At 44.3% G+C, this 19,277-nt stretch overlaps 1 protein-coding gene across 1 annotated transcript in view; it reads left to right on the top strand.

The window, feature by feature from the left end:
* Positions 1–19,277, top strand: part of rxfp1 (relaxin family peptide receptor 1) — a gene marked incomplete at both ends in the record, with an annotated part of 92,932 nt that overhangs the window by 53,734 nt on the left and 19,921 nt on the right. Inside the window, 10 exons of the mRNA XM_080008261.1 lie at positions 5,712–5,817; positions 10,006–10,077; positions 11,130–11,201; positions 11,680–11,751; positions 13,657–13,728; positions 13,824–13,892; positions 14,695–14,766; positions 15,281–15,352; positions 16,440–16,511; positions 17,374–17,445. Coding sequence (XP_079864387.1) covers positions 5,712–5,817; positions 10,006–10,077; positions 11,130–11,201; positions 11,680–11,751; positions 13,657–13,728; positions 13,824–13,892; positions 14,695–14,766; positions 15,281–15,352; positions 16,440–16,511; positions 17,374–17,445 — 751 coding nt within the window. The remainder of the gene's footprint in view (positions 1–5,711; positions 5,818–10,005; positions 10,078–11,129; positions 11,202–11,679; positions 11,752–13,656; positions 13,729–13,823; positions 13,893–14,694; positions 14,767–15,280; positions 15,353–16,439; positions 16,512–17,373; positions 17,446–19,277) is intronic.

Below are 19,277 nucleotides of genomic sequence, written 5' to 3'. Positions count from 1 at the left end.
AAAGAAATGGCGGCGTATATAAAATGAGGTTTCAATATCGTGGATAAAAAAGGCCGTTCCATCTGCTCTGAGACGCTGGGGGGCGTGTCCGCCAAAGACGCTGAGACCACGCCAAGTGGCGTCAAATGTGTAATAATATATAAACGTTTACATTGAGAGTAACTTCCCTGTTTATATGTTCTGCTGAACCCGGTCCTGTGTGTCACCTCAAGGCGTCGCTGTCCGGCCGCGGTGCCCCCCTGCTGGCTCCTCTGCAGGCCGTTTCCGCCTCTCCAACCTGGTGTTTATATCGTTTTGTGGGCGGGGCTATGCAAAGCATGACCTCTTGAACATCATCGGGTCGCGATTTAGCCCCGCCCAAAAAACCCGGACCACATCGTTCAGTCATTCTACATGTTTTCAGCAATGACTTTCTAACACGTGTTGTTTAGAAAGAAATCACTGAATTCGCTCCATAGGGACTTTAAAATTGTTATTCAAGTCATAAGTTCTAATTATGTATTCTGTTCTGATTGAATATATTTAATATGCACACTATTCCATTGCACCCTGATCCCTGTGGCAATGGCATTCGCTCAAAATATCGGTGCGTACCTGAGATACCATGCGATGAACATCAGCTGGATTCTGTACCGTGGGATTTGAAACTCATGATCAGATGTTGTGATATATATATATATATATATATATATATATATATATATATATACATCATCATCGTCATAGCAACCTGTATATATATACATCATCATCATCATAGCAACCTGTATATATATATATATACACACACACACACACACACACACACAGTACATAATTCCCTTTGCAAAGCATCATGATAATTGCATAATTATCGCTATTCTCATGCATGTATTAACAATAACAATATATATTTTCATATCTCGTACCCTGCAATCCTGTACTCAAACTGCCTTCCCCAACCTGAACTAGGTGATTGACAGATGCCTCCCGCCCCCCGGCTATAATTATTCTCCTCGTCACACAATATTTTACGCTGCATATGCTTCTAAAAGGGAACGAGGGAACAACACGACGTGACGGACAGGCACACATAAACAAGTCACGAAACACGATATAATTGTCTGTTTTGTACCAGGAATGAAGCTGCCGTGAAAGCAGATATTATACGCAACATTACACAACCCAAGGCGGCACTACGGCATCAGTAGAGCTAGAAAGAGCCCAAACGACGTCGTTCAATCTCCTTCCACTGTTCCACCTTATTTCACAATAAAAGCACGGAATCGAAAAAGAAGCGTGCCGGCGGCGCGGGTGCTGTTTCTGCCTACACCCTCTGCCTTATCTTCTGCTTTTCGTCACCCGGGATTTCCTTTGACGCCGCCACCGGGGGCTTAGGCTCTCCAGTATGTTGTATTTTTCTGGTTTGGGAGTTTGAGGTTTCTTCTGCACGATGTTCTGTTTTTACGGGCCAACAAGCACGGACGGCGAAGTCAAACACGTCAACACGTACTGGAGCACAGGTCGGAGGGAAAATAATTTTTCCAAAGTTTGTTTTCCAAATAAAAACAAATACCCAAATGTTCCAGAGCGCAGATCAGAGTGAGTTAACTGAAGGGAGCGGTGTATGTCTTTAAATACGTGGAGAAGTGGAAATCCACCCCCTGCTTTTTAGGTTGGGGTAATAGGGTGATAATGTTTGTTTCTAGGTCCAGAGGGTAGAGACTAGGAGAGAAATGGAGCGTGTGTTGGAATTGCAATTTCTAGTTTTGAAATGCTCTCCGATAACATATTCCAGATTCCACAACCGGGCCTTCATTTGTGCCGGATCCTGCCGGGACACGTTTCGGTACCTCCCAGATTGGGACCGGCACCTATTTGATTGGGACCGGCACCTATTTGATTGGACCCGTTACTCCCCACAAGCTGCGGAGCTGCGCCTTCCACCGTTTCTCCAAACAAAACAAATTCAAAATTGTGTGTTTTTCGATTATCATTTTTTTCAGGCTGTAACCAACACGGGATTGTGTCAGTCAAATCAGATTTCTCCCTCACCGCTGGTACCGACGATGCGTGAGCAATCGGCGCCAGTACAGTTTGTTTTTATTTAACATCTCCTTACGGAGAAAACATGTGGGTATGGAACGAAACCGTGCATAGCGGGAACAATCTCCGTGACTCACCCCCTCTCCATGCGTTATGTGCAGAAAATAAGGAGTCGTGGCCCCTTCCCCCACACTGTTTTTAACTGTTTCATAGAGAAACTTTTCACAGCGATGATCCCCTTTATTTATAATTCCCCTGTGAAATGTGATCGGACTCGATTCGGCTCGTCCACTTGGAGGGGGCAGCCCTATTATTTCCTATTTACATTTCCTAACTGAAACGGAACAAAAAACACGACCCTGTGCGCGTCGTGCCGCCCCACGCACGCAGGCTTGAGCGCCCGGGCCAGGCCAGATCGGCACCTCCTGATTCACAAACGAAGCACTGATCACAACCAGTTCTTTCCATCTATTCCTCCATTGGGGGGCTCGCTGGACTCGGCAGGTAGAGCGGGTCGTCCGGTCAGTGGCAGGTTGCCGATTGTCGCCGTGCGTCTTTGCGTCCTTGAGCAAGGCACTGAACCGCTGAACTGCTCCCGATGAGCGGGGAGCCTTGCATGGCAGCCTCCACCATCTGTGTGTGTGTGTGCGTGTGTGTGTGTGTGTGTGTGTGTGTGTGTGTGTGTGTGTGTGTGTGTGTGTGTGTGCGTGTGTGTGTGTGTGTGTGTGTGTGTGTGTGTGTGTGTGTGTGTGTGTGTGTGCGTGTGTGTGTGTGTGTGTGTGTGTGTGTGTGTGCGTGTGTGTGTGTGCGTGTGCGTGTGAATGGCTGACAAAATGTGAGGCAAAATTTGAGAGAATTCGGACGGGCGCTTGTGGTGTGGGGTGATTTAAGCAGCCACACCCGCTGGACGTGGGGGCGATCTGAACCATGGCGAGAGCCGAGACCATCTGCTCCAGTGGCGAGCGGCCAAGGAGGGGAGCATAAAGGGCGGGGCGGCGGCCCGAGAGGCTTAAACAGCGTCTTTCTGGGGTGTATATTCATTTACAAAGCAAAGGCTCGTGGGCCAAATGTGGGACACTGCCGAGGCCTCACTCGTGCGTCTTGTGACTCCACACATTAAGGAAAACTTCCTCCCCCGAGTCAAGCCAAGGTGTACCGCCGCGGGGAGAAGCCTGTGCCAGCGTTTGCCGACCCCACCTTAACCACGCCCCTCGGTCTGCCACAACACTCTATATTTTCTTTTGAAAATTACATTTTATCAATTTTATTCTGTACAGATGTGGAAATCTGGAGCCAGTTTTCGCGCTTAAAATGCTGTGCGAGAGACTTGATTTGAAAACGAGGACCATTATTTTTCAGTTTTTCTCCCGGATGGAGTTGACTTTTTAGCCTTAGGCAGTTATTGAATTCGGGGCTGTGGAAAGCAACACATCTTTTGCTTTTAATGTGCGTCTGACTGTGACGAGCAGAGCAAGGTCACCGATATAAGGTTGCTGGCAGAGCCTGGAAACGCTCCGTGTGGGACTTTTGATCCGTGCGATCACAGGAAGTCGGAGCGTCATCAAACCCGCGTCTGATTCCATGTGTCGCCAGTTTGAGGGCCGTCGGCACGGCGTTGAGTAAAAAATAAAGCTGTGTGGATAAAGTTTTCCCAAACCTTTGAATGCATCCCAATGCACCATGGAATATGAAGGTTTTTTCTTGCCTTAAATTTAGAATTGCAATGCATTGAATTTATTTACCCAACAGAGCTGTGCTTCGTTTTGTTTTGCTTTCTGATAGTTTCCATGGGGCAGGGTAGAAAAACAGCCTTCAAGGATGAATTTTAAATACCCGATAAGCTCCCAGTCAAGGTGATCTCAGTCAGGCTGATGAAGCCTCCGCTCCCCCTGGAAGATGAGCATCACCCTGGGGCCCGGTCCACATGTAGATGGATGTTTTTGAAAGTAAATCAGCTCCTTGAAAACGCTGACGCCAGGACCTCAACCTGCGTCAGGAACCTACGAGCGCCGTCGTGTTGTTCTCCGTGGCTCCTCTCGGGGGTTAAAAGTCTGTCCAGCTCTAGGAACGGCGTCCAGGGAGTGTTTTACTGGAATATTATGAAGAAGCTCAACATGCTGCGTGCGCCTAATGTTCTTCTGTGGTGTTTGACGTACTGTCGCCCCCTACGGGCCTGGGTAGAAATGCATTTTCCGAAATATCCACATACATGCGGACGAGTCCTCAGAGACCGACTCGCAGATCAGAGACCGTTATTTATGTCTGGAAGTCACGGGTTCCCACTTTCCAAGCTCAGTGTTGCATGTTCCGCTGCCTCTGGTCAGGAAATCATGGACGGAGCCCATGGTCCACAGCAATTTCTTTTGTACAATTTATTAACCTCTCTGGGGTAAATGAGTTATGCTCTGTATTTGACCCATCCTATACCTAGGATATAAGCCCCCGGCGACCAACTCCAGTTCTTTTGCCTGTGTCTTGGTCAGGGGCACCGACAGGATATTTTAACCCCTAACGTGCATGTCTTTTGATGGTGGGAGGAGACCGGAGCAGGGTTTCACACAAACACGGGGAGAGCGTGCAAACTCCACACAGAAAGGACCTGGGACTCGAACCCCGGACCATTTTGCTGTGAGGCAACGGTGCCAACCACTGTATGTTAACGCGAGAAGTTCAGATCGAGGTTAGATGCATTTTCCAAAAAGGAAAAAACTCTTTGTTCAAACTTTGCTCAACCCAGCTCAGGTCTGTTATCTCCGATGTCTGACATTCCAACATTCTGACTTCAGTTTCCATGTTCTGAATTCAATGGAATGAAAGAACTCCCCCTGAGTCCGCTCACATCCTGTCCATGTTCATTCAGAACCGTGGAGGTCAGCTCTAGCGGAGCACAATGTACTTACTTCAGTCCGTCAATACTGTCACCTCTTCACCTAAACTCTTGAATCTCTTTCCGTGGAACCAGCGATACAATACACAATGTTAATGTCACAATGTCAAATGTTATGAACCATTAACTGATGTAAACAAAAATGCTCTTCAGTTTGGATGTGTGACAGTGTCCAAGTTAGTAGTTATAGTGTACTGGCCCCCTAAATGTACCAAATGGTACATTTGGTAAAAGGTACTAGTCATATCCAGTGCCCTTATATAACACAGACTATACGTAAAACTATAACTATAATATATTATGCTGAACCAATGTGATTGGTCCAGGGGGTTGGTTCCTCTTACTTTGGGTATATAGAAATATAAATCTATATTAATAAGTGTGTGTAAGAAATGTAGTAAAAAATGTATGACAAGCAGGCTTTAAGCAAACATTTTACCTTTTCTTTTAATTATTCTTATTTAAATGTATTTATTTTAATTCTCCAAATTGTTCTTTTTTTAATTATATATTTGTATTTTTTTTTGTTTTATTTTATGTAATTTCTCATTATCTTAATGCCTTAATTGTGTTAAACGTGGGACTTGATAATAGGTATAGATAAAAATGTGAAAATGCACTCTTATCAGTTATTGTATTTGAATATTCTTGCTTGCTGAATAAATAAATCTATAGAATAAAACAAAAAGTAAAAAGTATAGATATTTGCTTGGAAAGTTGGTGGAGTACTGAAGGTAAGTGCATCAAACATGTACTCAAGTAACTTTCTATCAAATGTCTGCTAATCCTCCCTCCCCAGTGCTGGGTGGTGTTCCAGAGCCGTGCCAGTGCCGGGACCTGGAGCTGGACTGCGACGGCGCCCGGCTGCAGAGCGTCCCCGCCGTGGCCGACAACGTCACCATGATGTGAGTCTGGAACCCTTTCGAGGACGCTCCGTGGATTGTAAAATTAAAAAAAAATAAAAAACACAGCATCCAATTAATTCTCCAGGCACCAGACAGTTTGTAAAGTAGATTAAATATGGGTTTGTTTTATCATTACCCAGTATTGTCCATCATCAAACACTTCCCTTTTAACTGCGTTTAATCATTTATCGATTACTCATTTTCCCCGTTCAACATTTTCCACTTTCCCTCAATTTATGGGATATCAAACAGTTTTTGGGTGGGTTCTGATGCGTCACTCGTGAGTCAGTGTGATCATGCATATGACAAAAAAGCTGTTGAACTTTGAAAATGGAGTTGTGTAATTCCCTAATACGGTCCCTAATGCGCCATTGAAACAGCGACCGACTCTCAGCGCCACCGCTGTCCGCAAAGCAGCGCCTCATTGTGGCGAAGCGATCGGCCGCTCTCTCTTGTGAGCTCTGGACGAATGTCTGTTAAATATCTGAACATGGAACCAATTTTACCACAGTTGTCGTTGTTGCTTTCCATCTGCCTTCAGTCTCCCAGCGAGTCTGCCTGTCCATCGATACACCTCGATGCCCTGCTCTATATTAATAATGAAAATGTCAACAGTAGTTTTACTCATTATAGTGCAATGTTTATCTTGTTATTTGCCACCGCCGGCTTCTCATTTACCAGTGCCTGCATATCGGGGTCAACAACAGCCTCCCGAGGCCAATCATTAGGCTGAGTTTTGGATATCTCTCTCTCTCTCTCTCTCTCTCTCTCTCTCTCTCGCTGGGGAAACACACATTTAATTGATATTGCCAAAGCAAATGAGTCACAGATACCTGTTGTCCATGGGAAGCTCAAGTCGAAAAAAAACAAAACGTGAATAGAAATCTCTTAAGCCCAAAAGAGACACTTAATAATTATACCAAAATAAAGCTAACGAAGTCCACCAGTGGGCTGACATTCAGTGTCATTGGCCCCGCTCAGGCTTACGCACGATGTGATTGCTCCCATGTGGTTACATCAGTTTCACATGGTTCTCTTCCATATTGCATCTGCTATATTATATACTGTATATGTGTATATATATATATACATATTCACCGATCAGCCACAACATTAAAACCACCACTAATAACACTTATATTATGTAGCTCCCCCTCGTGTCCCCAAATCAGCTGTGACCGTGGAGGCATGGACTCCACCAGACTCTGAAGGTGTCCTGTGGTATCTGGCACCAAGACGTTAGCAGCAGATCCTTTAAGTCCTGGAAGTTGGAGGTGGGGCCCCCATGGATCGGGCTTGTTGTTCCAGCACATCCCACAGATGCTCCATCGGATCGGACCCTAACCCCACCTATCCACATGATGTAGAAGAACATGTGATTCATCAGACCAGGCCACCTTCTTCCATTGCTCCATGGTCCAGTTGTGACGCTCACGTGTCCATTGTAGGTGCTTTCAGGGGTGGACAGGGGTCAACATGGACACTGTGAGCGCTCCCATACCCAGCAAGCTGCCATGCACTGTGTTCTACACCTTTCTATCATAGCAACATTCACTGTTTCATCACTTTGTGCTGCAGTAGTTCTTCTGTGGGATCCAACCAGACGAGCTAGACTTCACTCCCCACGTGCATCAATGAGCCTTGACCCTGTCACCAGTTCACCGGTCGTCCTTCCGTGGACACTTGTGGTAGGTAGTAACCACTGCACAGCAGGAACAGCCACAAGACCTGTGCTTGTGGAGATGCTCTGACCCAGTCGTCCAGCATCACAATGTGCTCCTTGTCAAAGTGGCTCAGATCCTTACGCTGCTTCAACACATAAATTTCAACAACTGACTCTTCACTTGCTGCCTCATATACAATATATATATATATATATATATATATATATATATATATATATATATAACTGTATATATATAATAATAATATATCGCACCCCTTGACAGGTTCCATTAGAACCAGATGATCCATGTTATCCACTTCACTTCGGTGGTTTTAATGTTGTGGCTGGTGGGTGTATAATATTCAGTCTATTGATTGTTGACTGTTTGACTGTTTATTATGCAGGCTGTGGAAGCATGTGGGCTTATCGCCGTGGCCTCAGCCGAGCGCTATCTGTTTCCTTACGAGGATGGGATGTGTTCGGCTGGGGCTCCACTTTTCAATGGAGGCCTATCTCTCACATGGGCGGGAAAGAAAGGATTTGCTTGTCTTTGTTCTCATAATTTGTTGCACAGAAATGTAATTGGATATCAAGCCATTTGGATTGTTGGCATTTCAAATATTGTAAAGGGTCGGTGAAGCTCGGTGAAATCATGCAAATGGCAGTCTGGGGTAGGTTCATGAATCTCCAAATCGCTCTCCACACTTCAGTAGTTGTTTGCGTTGTGGAGTCAGACATTACGAGTGTTGCCCCCTGCTGAAGATCTCAGCGTCACGGAGGGAAAATCAATATTCTGTCGCTGATCCACAGGAAAGATCGAATTTTTCATTTTCACCGCGAACAAATCTTTTAAAAGACCCAGGAGTCGGGAGTCTCTCAAAACAGAAGTCGGGTCAAATTCTGAATGATAATTTGGATTCAATGAAACGATTCGTTCGGATCCCAAATGAATCTTCTGAGTCTCGCTCACCACCACTGAACCAAACCCACCAGGAGTCGGACCAGTCGAACGACTGCTTTCACCCCGAGACTCGTCAAGAACCGAATCTCTTTTTGTTTATTTCTTACATAACCGCCACAATCAGTGGATAGGGAGGTAGATGGATGGATAGATAGGGAGGTAGATGGATGGATGGATAGGTAGGTAGATGGATGGATGGATGGATGTGTAGATAAGTAGATGGATGGATGGATGGATGCATGAGTAGGTAGATGGATGGATGGATGGATAGGTAGGTAGATGGATGGAAGGACGGAAAGGTAGTTACAGTAGATGGATGGATGGATGGATAGAAAATGTGGAAATATATACTAAACCCAATGATGAACAGCAAATATAACCTTAAAGATGACCCTAGAACTACAAAATAAAAGGCCATGTCCAAAAAGAAAATATACAGTCCTATACAATAACGTATGAAAACAACCATTTCAGAGCAATTCAAAGTTGACTGCCGAGGGCGAATAATACTTGAAGAAAAGTGAAAAAGTATTAAGTCTCTAACTATGACGGTTTCTGGCTGAATAACCCTTCGATTTTGGAGGAAGAAAGGTCTTGGTTGGAAACGCTTGCTCGAGAGCGTAATGAGGCGTAGGGAGGCAGGGATGGCAGGGACAGTGCATGTCCCCGTGGGGAGGCACTGGAGCTGGAAGTAAAAGGTACATCCCCAGAGGTCGGTTATTGAAAAGTTTGCTTTTCTGAACACATTCAGATCCCGTCCGCACATATGCGGATATTTTTGAACACGTCGTTGTGGCAGTTTCGCCTGCCACGCGCCACCTGGGGCCAGGGGCGTTTCCAGGGACCTCCGGCACAGAGACACAGAAGACGGGCGTTGTAAACACAATTTTACTGTAGAGGATGAGCTGGCTGCGATTAGCCCAGGAGCAGACGGACACATGTCATGACAGGGCTCCTCTCCTGAGTGAGTGTGCGGATGCGGGTTTTACCTGCTGCCCGTTAGACCAACCCATGACGTCGGCGCGTTCCAGAAGCTCTGTTCCACTTCCTCCGCACGAATACACGGAAAGCAGAGTTTGGAAAAACCTCCACCAGCTACCAGTTCCTAAAATGCCGTCTCCATGTGGGCGGGGCCAAAACGCAGAGAAAATACTATGTTTAAAGAAACTATCGGTGGGGAAAAAAAAAACACCCACGAAACTTTTTAACCACACAAGAGTATTTATCAATATCACATGATGCTCTAGAATGCATTACAAACTACATACAGAGTGGTCCTTTGCATCTGTTTAGATGCACTCTGGAGTTGGAAACCTCTAACTTGTTGCCCGCCCTAAAAACATTGCTGTCTCTAACCTTGTCACTAGAATTAATTCGTACAAAAAAAAGAAAAAAAAAAAAAAGGATTATCGTGGCTTTCAAATGGGTTTCGGATTGAACTGGGTCGGATTTGCCGGAAGTCAGTTGCTCTGAACTCCACTTCTGAGCAAACACCGGGCTCGCTGAACATCCTACTCCCCAGCGTGCTCATTAACTTTTGGGCGTCTTCTCTTCCCCGCAGGTCCCTCCAGATGAACCTGCTGCGGAGGTTGAACGGAGACATTTTCTATAAGTACCGGAGCCTCCGGAAACTGTGAGTCACTCCTGAGTCACGGATTCCAGGTCGGTGCGGCGGTCATCTCACACGGCACCGCGCTCCGGTTCACCGCGTCCTCCGTCGGGCCGCAGCGACTCTCTAACTTCTTCGCGTCGCCGACCCTCACGTTGACACGCATTAGGCCTCTGGAAGCCCTGTCTTCCCGGAGGACTTTAAGTGTTGGCTATGACCGAGTCGAGCATGCCGTTACCTGGGGCGGCTGGAGGCTGGATTCTGCTCCCAGGGCGTTCAATTGACTGTTTGCTTGTATACCTGTACAGATTTGGTGTACAACGTTACGTGTCACACACAGGGATCGATCCCAAGAAACCCAAATGAAGGACGACCAGAGTAAAGGGCCGGCAGACATTCACAGCATCTTGTGTAAAGAAAACCCAGATGTGGCCACGGCACTCAAAGGAATATAAAAAGAGAGACGAGGCTCTGGAAAACCCCCAGTAGTTGTCGAAACCCACATCTCAAGCCGCTTGTGCCATTAACGCGCTTTTCGGCAATACAGCGCTGAAAAGCAGGAAAGAGATGCTGGAACACCTTGAAAATTGTCCCTTTGGCACTAAAGTGCTTGACAAGTCCTTGATCAATAAAAACCTGTGATATTCCCCCTGGTTTTGTTATTCAAATCGTTCTTTTACTTTATATATATATATATATATATATATATATATATATATATATATATATATATATATATATATATATATATATATATATATATATAAATACATATATACTCGGGATGCAATGGTTATAGAACCCTTTGTTCCGGGTGCGTTGGCGCAGTACACGGGCGCGGCGTGCAGCAAGTGCTGCTCCCTATCTAGTCCACTGTTTTGAGCTCCACCAGCCACGTCAGCTGCACGGGGTCCGGGTGGAGCCGCGTTGCTCACTCGACCTGTCAGTGGTTTTAATGTTGTGGCTGATTGCTCTGCCTTGTGTATTAGAGATTCAGTATTTATAATATGTATAAAACTGCATATTATGCTGGTCAAGGCTTCCACCTCTGGTGTCGTCTCTGTTTCTCGTGGCAGATATCTTCAGCACAACAGGATCAGCACAGTGAGTCCCGACGCATTCAGAGGGCTGTACAACCTCACCAGGCTGTAAGTTTATTCCTTTTCTACCCCTCGCTGCACCTGTCCCGAAAACCCTGCACGACGGGTTCGGCGATCGAGGGTTGACTTGAGGTGAATGAATGTTCACAGCCAAGGATTTTTCAAACTCAATTAGAGTTTGGCGTGTGAAGTTTCTCTGAGGTGCTCCAGTGAAGTGTGCATATTATTAAAAAATGGCGAACACCGCACTCGGGGTTCCCTGATAAATAAAGTGCTCTGAGATGAATTATGTCGCCCGCGCTTTTATTCAGCCCACGCGCCACCGCCACCGCTCTCCAACTTCCTGCTCCATCAAGCCGCGGCGAGCTCTTAATTTGGCCAGTTTCCAAATTAGGATCCGTTCCAATAAAATGTAGTCCTGTTACATCTTCGTTACATGTTGCCGTGAATACGGAACCATCCTAATTCGTTCTCGTGTTTCCACAGCGAGTGTACTTCCTTTAACCTCAGTTCTGGTTCCCCACAGATACCTGAGCTACAACAAGATCTCCGCCCTGATGCCGGGCGTGTTCCAGGACCTGCACAAGCTCGAGTGGTTGTATGTTTACTGCTATTCCAAAATGAGGATATTAATACCAATACCAGTACTAATACTCAATGTAGTAGCCTTTTCATGGGAGCGTACTGTAGGTATTCAAACTGTGGGCCCTTCATGCCCCCCTAGAGGGGCATGGAGGAAAGGAACTGCAAGGGTGACGCAACAAAATTTAAGATAAAGAGATTACAACAATAAAAAGGGAGGCCAACAAAAATAAAAAATATTAATAAATAGATAAATAAATAAATAAAATAATACAAATAAATACAAAATTATGCTCATAATTGTTTTTGTTTTCATAACTATTATTCTTTTTTTATTATTATTATTAGTGTGAAGTCCTTGAAATCCTAGTGAGTGGGGCTCAGCAAAAAATACCGAATACAAGTCTTGATCTTACAACAGCTTTATCTCAACCTTTATCAAGTCATGTGACATAATCACAGGATTCTCTGTCAGAGGTGCCGCTCATTTTGGGATCATTTTTTTCCCCAAAATTTTCTGGTTTTCCAAAAAGTAAAGAATTTAAAAATGCTGACTGCAACAATGTATTGACTTGTTTTTCATCTCCACCAAGACTGAGCCACTGATTTGTTTTTGTTTGTGTTTGTTTTTTATTATTTTTATGATCTATGTGTGTTTTGTTGTCTTATAATCCTGATACAGTTCATTATTTTAAACTGCAAACGGAATTTCCCGTATCAGGGAAAATAAAATGCATCAACCAATCAATAAATAATTTTGCCTCTGTTTGCCGAAACACCTGTAAGAAGGTGTTCTGTTGTTTAGTCGTAATCTGAAAGCTCCCACACGCGAGGCAGGGAGCATATTTTCAACTCATCAGGGTGATAAAGATATGATTTGATCGGTGGAAGAAGCTGCAACTGTTGTTTTCCACCCATGATGGCACTGGATGCCTGGAATTGTTTGGTTTTTTTTGGGTTTGTTTTATTTTTTATCTAATTTTGGACTCGCCACAAGGCAGCTTTGCTTTAACAATATTATTTATTATACGCTTTTGTCCAAAGAGACTCAGAATAAGTGCAGAATAAGTGCACTGGTAGAGCTTTTTGGGGTTTTTTTTGGAATGAAAGCATGTTAGACAGTCAAGAAGAAGGTGGTCGTGGTAGACAGGTCGGTGCAAGTAAATTATTATTATTATTATGAGTGCTACTCGCATGATGACAACTAGTGTTATAATTGTATTGTTGTTATTAGCATTGCTGTTCATATCAAAATGTCATTATTTTTCACCGCTATCCTGTTCTCTCACTGCTGCTGTTCTTTGTTTTCTCCTAGTTGTTATCGCTTTTTTTTAATTTCACTGCTCTGTCGACGTCTGCTGCTTGAACACCCAAATTTCCCCCTGCGATCTTATTTGAACTGAATGCAAATCCAAAAAAAGTGACAAAAAAAAAAAATAATGATAATAATAATAATTAATAATAATAAATAAATAAATTCATTCTCAGAAAAGTATTGTTTAGGAGCTTTGACACTTGAACTACCCCCTGTGATCTTATTTTAACTTGATCGCAGTTCCCCCCCCAAATAATGTAAGATCTTCATCGCTGGAAAAACTGTAAAGACTTTTATAGGATTTTAGTCATAAATTTAAAAAATATATTATTTAGGCCTGGTATTGAAGCCAAGGTATCTGTATTGCTAAAGAATGTTGTTGTTTTTTTTCTCTCAAATCGCCCTGGAGACACACACACACACACACACACACACACACACACACACACACACACACACACACACACACACACACACACACACACACACACACACACACACACACACACACACACACACACACACGCTCAGGTTGAATCAAAGCAGAAGCCGACAAAATAACGTTGCAGAATAAGACTAAAAATAAATGGAACCTTTTTGTTGCAGGATTCTGGAAAACAACAACATCCATCAGATTTCCTCCAGCACCTTCTCGGGGTTGAACTCGCTGGTTATGCTGTGAGTTAGGATTTATATATTTGTTTTATCGAACCCAATTAAAACTTGTGTTTGATGGCTTTGATCAGCTCGCTGCACCTTGTCTCGCCCGACAGGGTTCTGCTGAACAACTCCCTCACGCAGCTGGAGGACATCTGCCGCCAAATGCCCCGACTCAACTGGCTGTAGGTTGGAGAAAAGGCCAAAAAGTCTCCAAAATAATAACAGTCTTCTTCTGATCACTTCATTCAGCTTTAAGTGTGTGTGTGTGTGTGTGTGTGTGTGTGTGTGTGTGTGTGTGTGTGTGTGTGTGTGTGTGTGTGTGTGCGCGCGTGCGTGCGTGCGTGTGTGTGTGTGTGTGTGTGTGTGCACTAACAATAGGAAAAACTTTGTTACTGATTGGTTTGTCGATTTACTTTGGTGAGAATTATTTTAGTTTATTTTCATTTTAATTGATTTTAAATTCTTGAATTATTTACAAATTTAGTACGACCTGTGCATTGATTTTGTTAAAATTACTGTAAATTTAATAAAACAACTGTAATATTGTTAAAAAAATTATAAACAATTGCTGTAATTTTTATATATAATAAACAAACCTGTGGATTGTTTTATGTCAGTTTTTAAAGATGACTGGCCCGGCAATAACGGTCGACCAGATTTGGGCCATTGTCGACCATCTTGTGTGGTCTGGTTATATGTATTTAAAAAAAAGGTATACTATCTAAAATAAAATGTGCAGTAACCCTTCTGATGTTTATAGTTTTCACTTATACATGGTGAGACAAGTGAGAATATTCAAATATGGATTATAAATATATTGGATCATTATCATTCAATTATGAAAAAGGATTAGAATTTGGCAACCAACAGCTGATGCATGGTTGGCAACTCGGCAACCACTTCTCAACGTTTGTGTCGGGCCCTGGGATGTTTCACGTGTTTCCGTCTGTTTGTGTGTGTTTTAAACGACTCGTGTGCTTCCAGGGACATCGAGGGAAACCTGATCGAAAATATCGGGAACAGCTCGTTCTCCTCGTGCAGCATGCTGACAGTCCTGTAAGGAGACGCCACCACCCTTTCGGGAAACGCATCGCAATTATGTGTATTCATTAACATTAGTGAACGCATTGCGAACAAATTGAAGATATGTTTTACTATTTATTACCTCCTGTAGTAGGAAGCTGTTGATGAGTCACTTTACAACGGACAGTTTGAGATGAGCTCTTGTTAAGTTTGACTCACACTGAATCCGAAAACCCATGCCAAAGTCGGGTCCTGCCCCCTAGTGGCTGTCGGACGACTACCTGTAGGACCCTTTACAAAATTGTATCTGCTCTTGCAACTTTCTTTGTTTCCCCAAAACTTGTAGGTCTATCCAGTGCCCTGATTGGTTGCAGGTCTATCTAATGCTCTGCAGTTGGAAATTGAAAATAAACTGAGAGATTCCAGACTAATACACATTTGCAAAGTTTTCTGGCGACGTCAGAACAGAACAAACACCAGTAATGGAATGAACATTTTAATGAATTCATGATATGATTCAGTTTTTTTTCTTTTTCTTCTTCTGCAGTGTCCTACAGCGGAACAAAATCAGCCACATCCACCAGGAGGCGTTCTCCCTCCTGCACAAGCTCGGAGAACTGTGAGTCCAATCCCCTTCCCGTCCTCTGGTTTATAGCACGGAAAACCATCGCTCTGGGCCTGAAGTTGGACGTTGGAAGGGTTCATTGAACGACACCAGAAAGACTTCAGAGATGAACCGAGGAAGAATAAGAAAAAATACCACTCCAAAAAAAAAAGAGAAAACATGAAATTTTCAGAACCAATTCCGAAACCATCTTGTTATCTCAGTAAACCGCAAGAATTTACTTCCATTGGCTTGCACATAAAAGCCGCTACAGCCTCATTTGAGGTCGATAAGGCGTTGATTTTCCCAGCTCCTTCATGTTACGTTGCACAAGCTGCTTGGAAGGCACAACACAGATCAAAAAACACTTGCAAATGACTTTTCTTTCCCAGCTCCGGGTTGTCAGCTGCACCGAGGTCCATCTGTGTCGGCAACGACTAGCTGCAGAAAATTACCCTTAGCTGACTGTTCACATCCTGCAGCACAGCGTCTGGAACAAACAACCTTTTTTCAAAAGAAAATAATATATATGTATAAAAACACTCTGTATTTCAACTTCAATCTCTTTTTTGTGCTTGATAGGAAATTTGCTTTGCAGTCAGGTAAAAGGCAATAAAAACACAAAAACAGCAGCAAAATTACTTAAATATCAATTAGGACCATATGAATTACATTGAAAGTGAACACATCCTCGGCTCATCACATGGCGACCTTCAGCCATCACGCTGTATCTGCTCTTTGCAACTTCCTTTTTTTCTGTTGCCATTCAGATTATTTTAATTCCCGCGTGGACGGACATAGACATATACTGTAAGTTGTGAGAAAAAAAAATCCATAAACAGTGACAATAACTTCAATATAATTTTGTTAATTCATTATTTACAATGGAAGTTTTTTTCGTTGAGTGACTTTACAGCAAATCGTTTGTAATGAGCTTTTAACCTGGTTTTTACACTGAATCCGAAAATGCATTCCGACAGATCCCGTTCCCTGATTCTCCTTGCAAGTGAAAAGCCAATACAACTCTGTCAGTTGTTCTGCTGTTTCGGTATTCGGGGGGGGCGACAATAATAATAGCTTGTGTGTTTGTCTCTCCGTGCAGGGATCTGTCCAACAACAAGCTGGCGGCCATTCCGCCCCGACTATTTGTGCTGCTGGGGGATTTGCTCCAACTGTGAGTCCCATTTAAACAAATACCGTTGATACCCGCGGATGAATAATTCAGCGGCCTCGTCTGTCACCTTGGAATGGAAGTACAGCACAGATTGGGATTTGATGGCATTATGTCATATGATATGATCCGCCCTGCGAGGCGCAGGGAGACGCCACGCGGCGTGATGGGTTTGCGCTCTGATTCAACAGTTCCGGCGGCTGAGGAACAATAAGTCGCCTTGGGAACGTTTGCACCTCATGGAAATAGACGTGAGATCTGAGGAATATGTTTGTATCAGCGGTTGTTTCTGTTTTGGTTTCCCTGCCAACCAAGATCAGACCGTATAGGAAAGTGGTTCTCAACTGGTGAATCTCGGTCCAAAACTGGGGCATGGGTCCATTCTTGGTGGATCCCTGGGTTTCCATTTAGTTTTTAGTTTTTTTGTAAATGTGCTTTTATGGAACAGCAGTTATAGTTTGTATTACTGCTATATATTCATATTACTAGTGTAGTTACATTCAAAACCACTATCTAGTTTTTTGTTTTTATTTTAACTCGTCATTAAGATGCAAAATGTATCAATGAAATAAAGCTTTTGAGTTGCTGGAAGGTGTATTCCCCTAATTTCAAAGGAGTACCCCCTCACCGTATCTCTATTTAATATATCTTCAGGGACAGGACTATGGACATGAACCGTTTCTTTGACTCCCTTGATAATCTTTCTTAACTTCTGGGAATTAGAATCGTCATTGAGAAGTAAATCAAAGTGTGCGTGAGGAGGAATGAGACCTCTCATCTGATCTCAAGATGTTAATAATCTGAATTAAACAGCAGGAGACACCATCTGGACCCTGGACACATTTTGCTCTCTGTTGTTTTTCAGGAATATTTCCTACAACCCCATCGCGGAGCTTCGCGTCGACCATTTTGCCAAGTTGCACAAACTGAAGTCGCTGTGAGTAGGATCCATTGTTTATGTGCCGCGAATGAAAAGTGTTGCATCGGCCCAAACACTCTGGTCCTGTTGGCAGGTGCCATCAACACGCGTGGGTGGGCGATCCGATCACGAGTGGACGGCTCTGAGTACGTAGAATGGGAATGGGTCTCCGCATGCGTCTCGGTAACCGCTGGTGATCGCATCTCACCTCCACGCTCCATGTGCAAATAAACGCGTCACATCATTTCCGTTCGCAAAGACCAAATGGGTTAAGGGACTGTACCGTTCCGCCTTGGATCACCGCGTCATGGAGAGGGAGCGATCCCTGAATCTTCTGTGCATAGAGCTGCCCACTTGTGATCGGATCGACCATCGACCGTGTGTTAATCCCAGGTGTAAACAGAGTCGACTCCTACGTCACTAGGAGCTCCACCCACCGCGAGGACACATTGAGAACAGGTGTCTGTGTGTATTTATGTTCTGTCAGTGAGACACTTGTCCTGGTGTTCGAGGAGCTTCTCATTATCTCTTTTTTCATCTGCGTCATGTTCCACTCTCTCTCTCTCTCTCTCTCTCTCGCTTTCTCTTTTTTCATCCTTTATATTTTATTTGCATTTCCAGAAAAGAACAACAAAAACATTTCTACTTAAAAAACAAAGGTCAAACAATTTAAAAGAAGTGATTGTAGTTATAATACTGATGAAAATCAATGTATGTACGTAAAATAATAATTGTCGTCACTGAAATGAAAAACAGACACAACGATGCAAAATAAATAAATATGAAATTGAAGAAAGGAGAAACATTTTGAAAAGACATAAATAAATAATTTTTTCTTCAAATGGTGAGAGTCCTTCAGACGGGAAGATTCAAGACTTTTTATTAATCAAATTCAAATGTGGTGCAGTGGAATGAAAAGTGCGACCTCCCGAGGATGAGGGAGAGGAGGCAGGTGGAGGCAAAATGGCGCCCGTTGGCGTGCATCTATTAATTAATTAAACAAAAGGTGGCTCATGGGCCAAACGGGAAACATGAACGTCTGGCTGGCAAATGGGAAAAAAGTCCAGAAGGGCGGAATTTGGGCAGCTGAGCAGCCCCCGGATGGGAGCCTGCACCAGCTGTCTGCAGCTGGGCGCCCGGTCTGTGGACCACCCGGAAGTTGAAGGGCTGGACCTGGACCTGTACCTCCTGGGACAGAACGGCCACAAGTCTTGGGTCTCTGCGTGTTCGCGACCGCGACGGTCTTATCCACCGGGGGTCGGAGCAGGCGCCCCCCTCCCCAAGTGGTACCTCAGATACCGTACCTCCCTCCGCCCAACCGTGCGCTCCTTTGGGTTGGCGGTGAGCCCCGCACGTCTCAGGGACTCAAGTACTGCCCCGACATGCTTCATGTGTCGCCCCCAGCTGTCGCTATGAATGATTACATCGTTTAAGTAGGCGGCGGTGTGTGCCGTATGCGGACACAGGATCCGGTCCATCAGTCTCTGAAAGGTTGTGTGGGCACCAAACAACCCGAACAGAAGCACATGAAACTGGTAAGAGCTTGTGGAGTGGAGAAGGCCGATTTTTCCATGGACTACTGTTACAACGGCGTCTGCCAGTAGCCCTTGGATAAATCCAGCGTCATAAAAAAAACGAGCCGTGCCCAACCGGTCGAGAAGCTTGTCGACGCAGGGCATCGGGTAGGCATAGAACTCTGACACCGCTTCACCTTCTGGTAATCTACGCAGAACTGTGCCGAGCCATCAGGCTTACCCACCAGCACGCTGGGGCTGGGACATTCGCTCGCAGATTCCTCTATTAGAGGAATTCCTCTAATAGAGGCCATGTCCAGCATGGCCTCTATTTCC

The sequence above is a fragment of the Zeus faber genome (assembly GCF_960531495.2).
Source record: "Zeus faber genome assembly, chromosome: 10".
Taxonomy (NCBI): domain Eukaryota; kingdom Metazoa; phylum Chordata; class Actinopteri; order Zeiformes; family Zeidae; genus Zeus; species Zeus faber.
The sequence above is the reverse complement of the archived record's forward strand: the minus strand, read 5'-3'. Positions and strand labels throughout refer to the sequence as shown.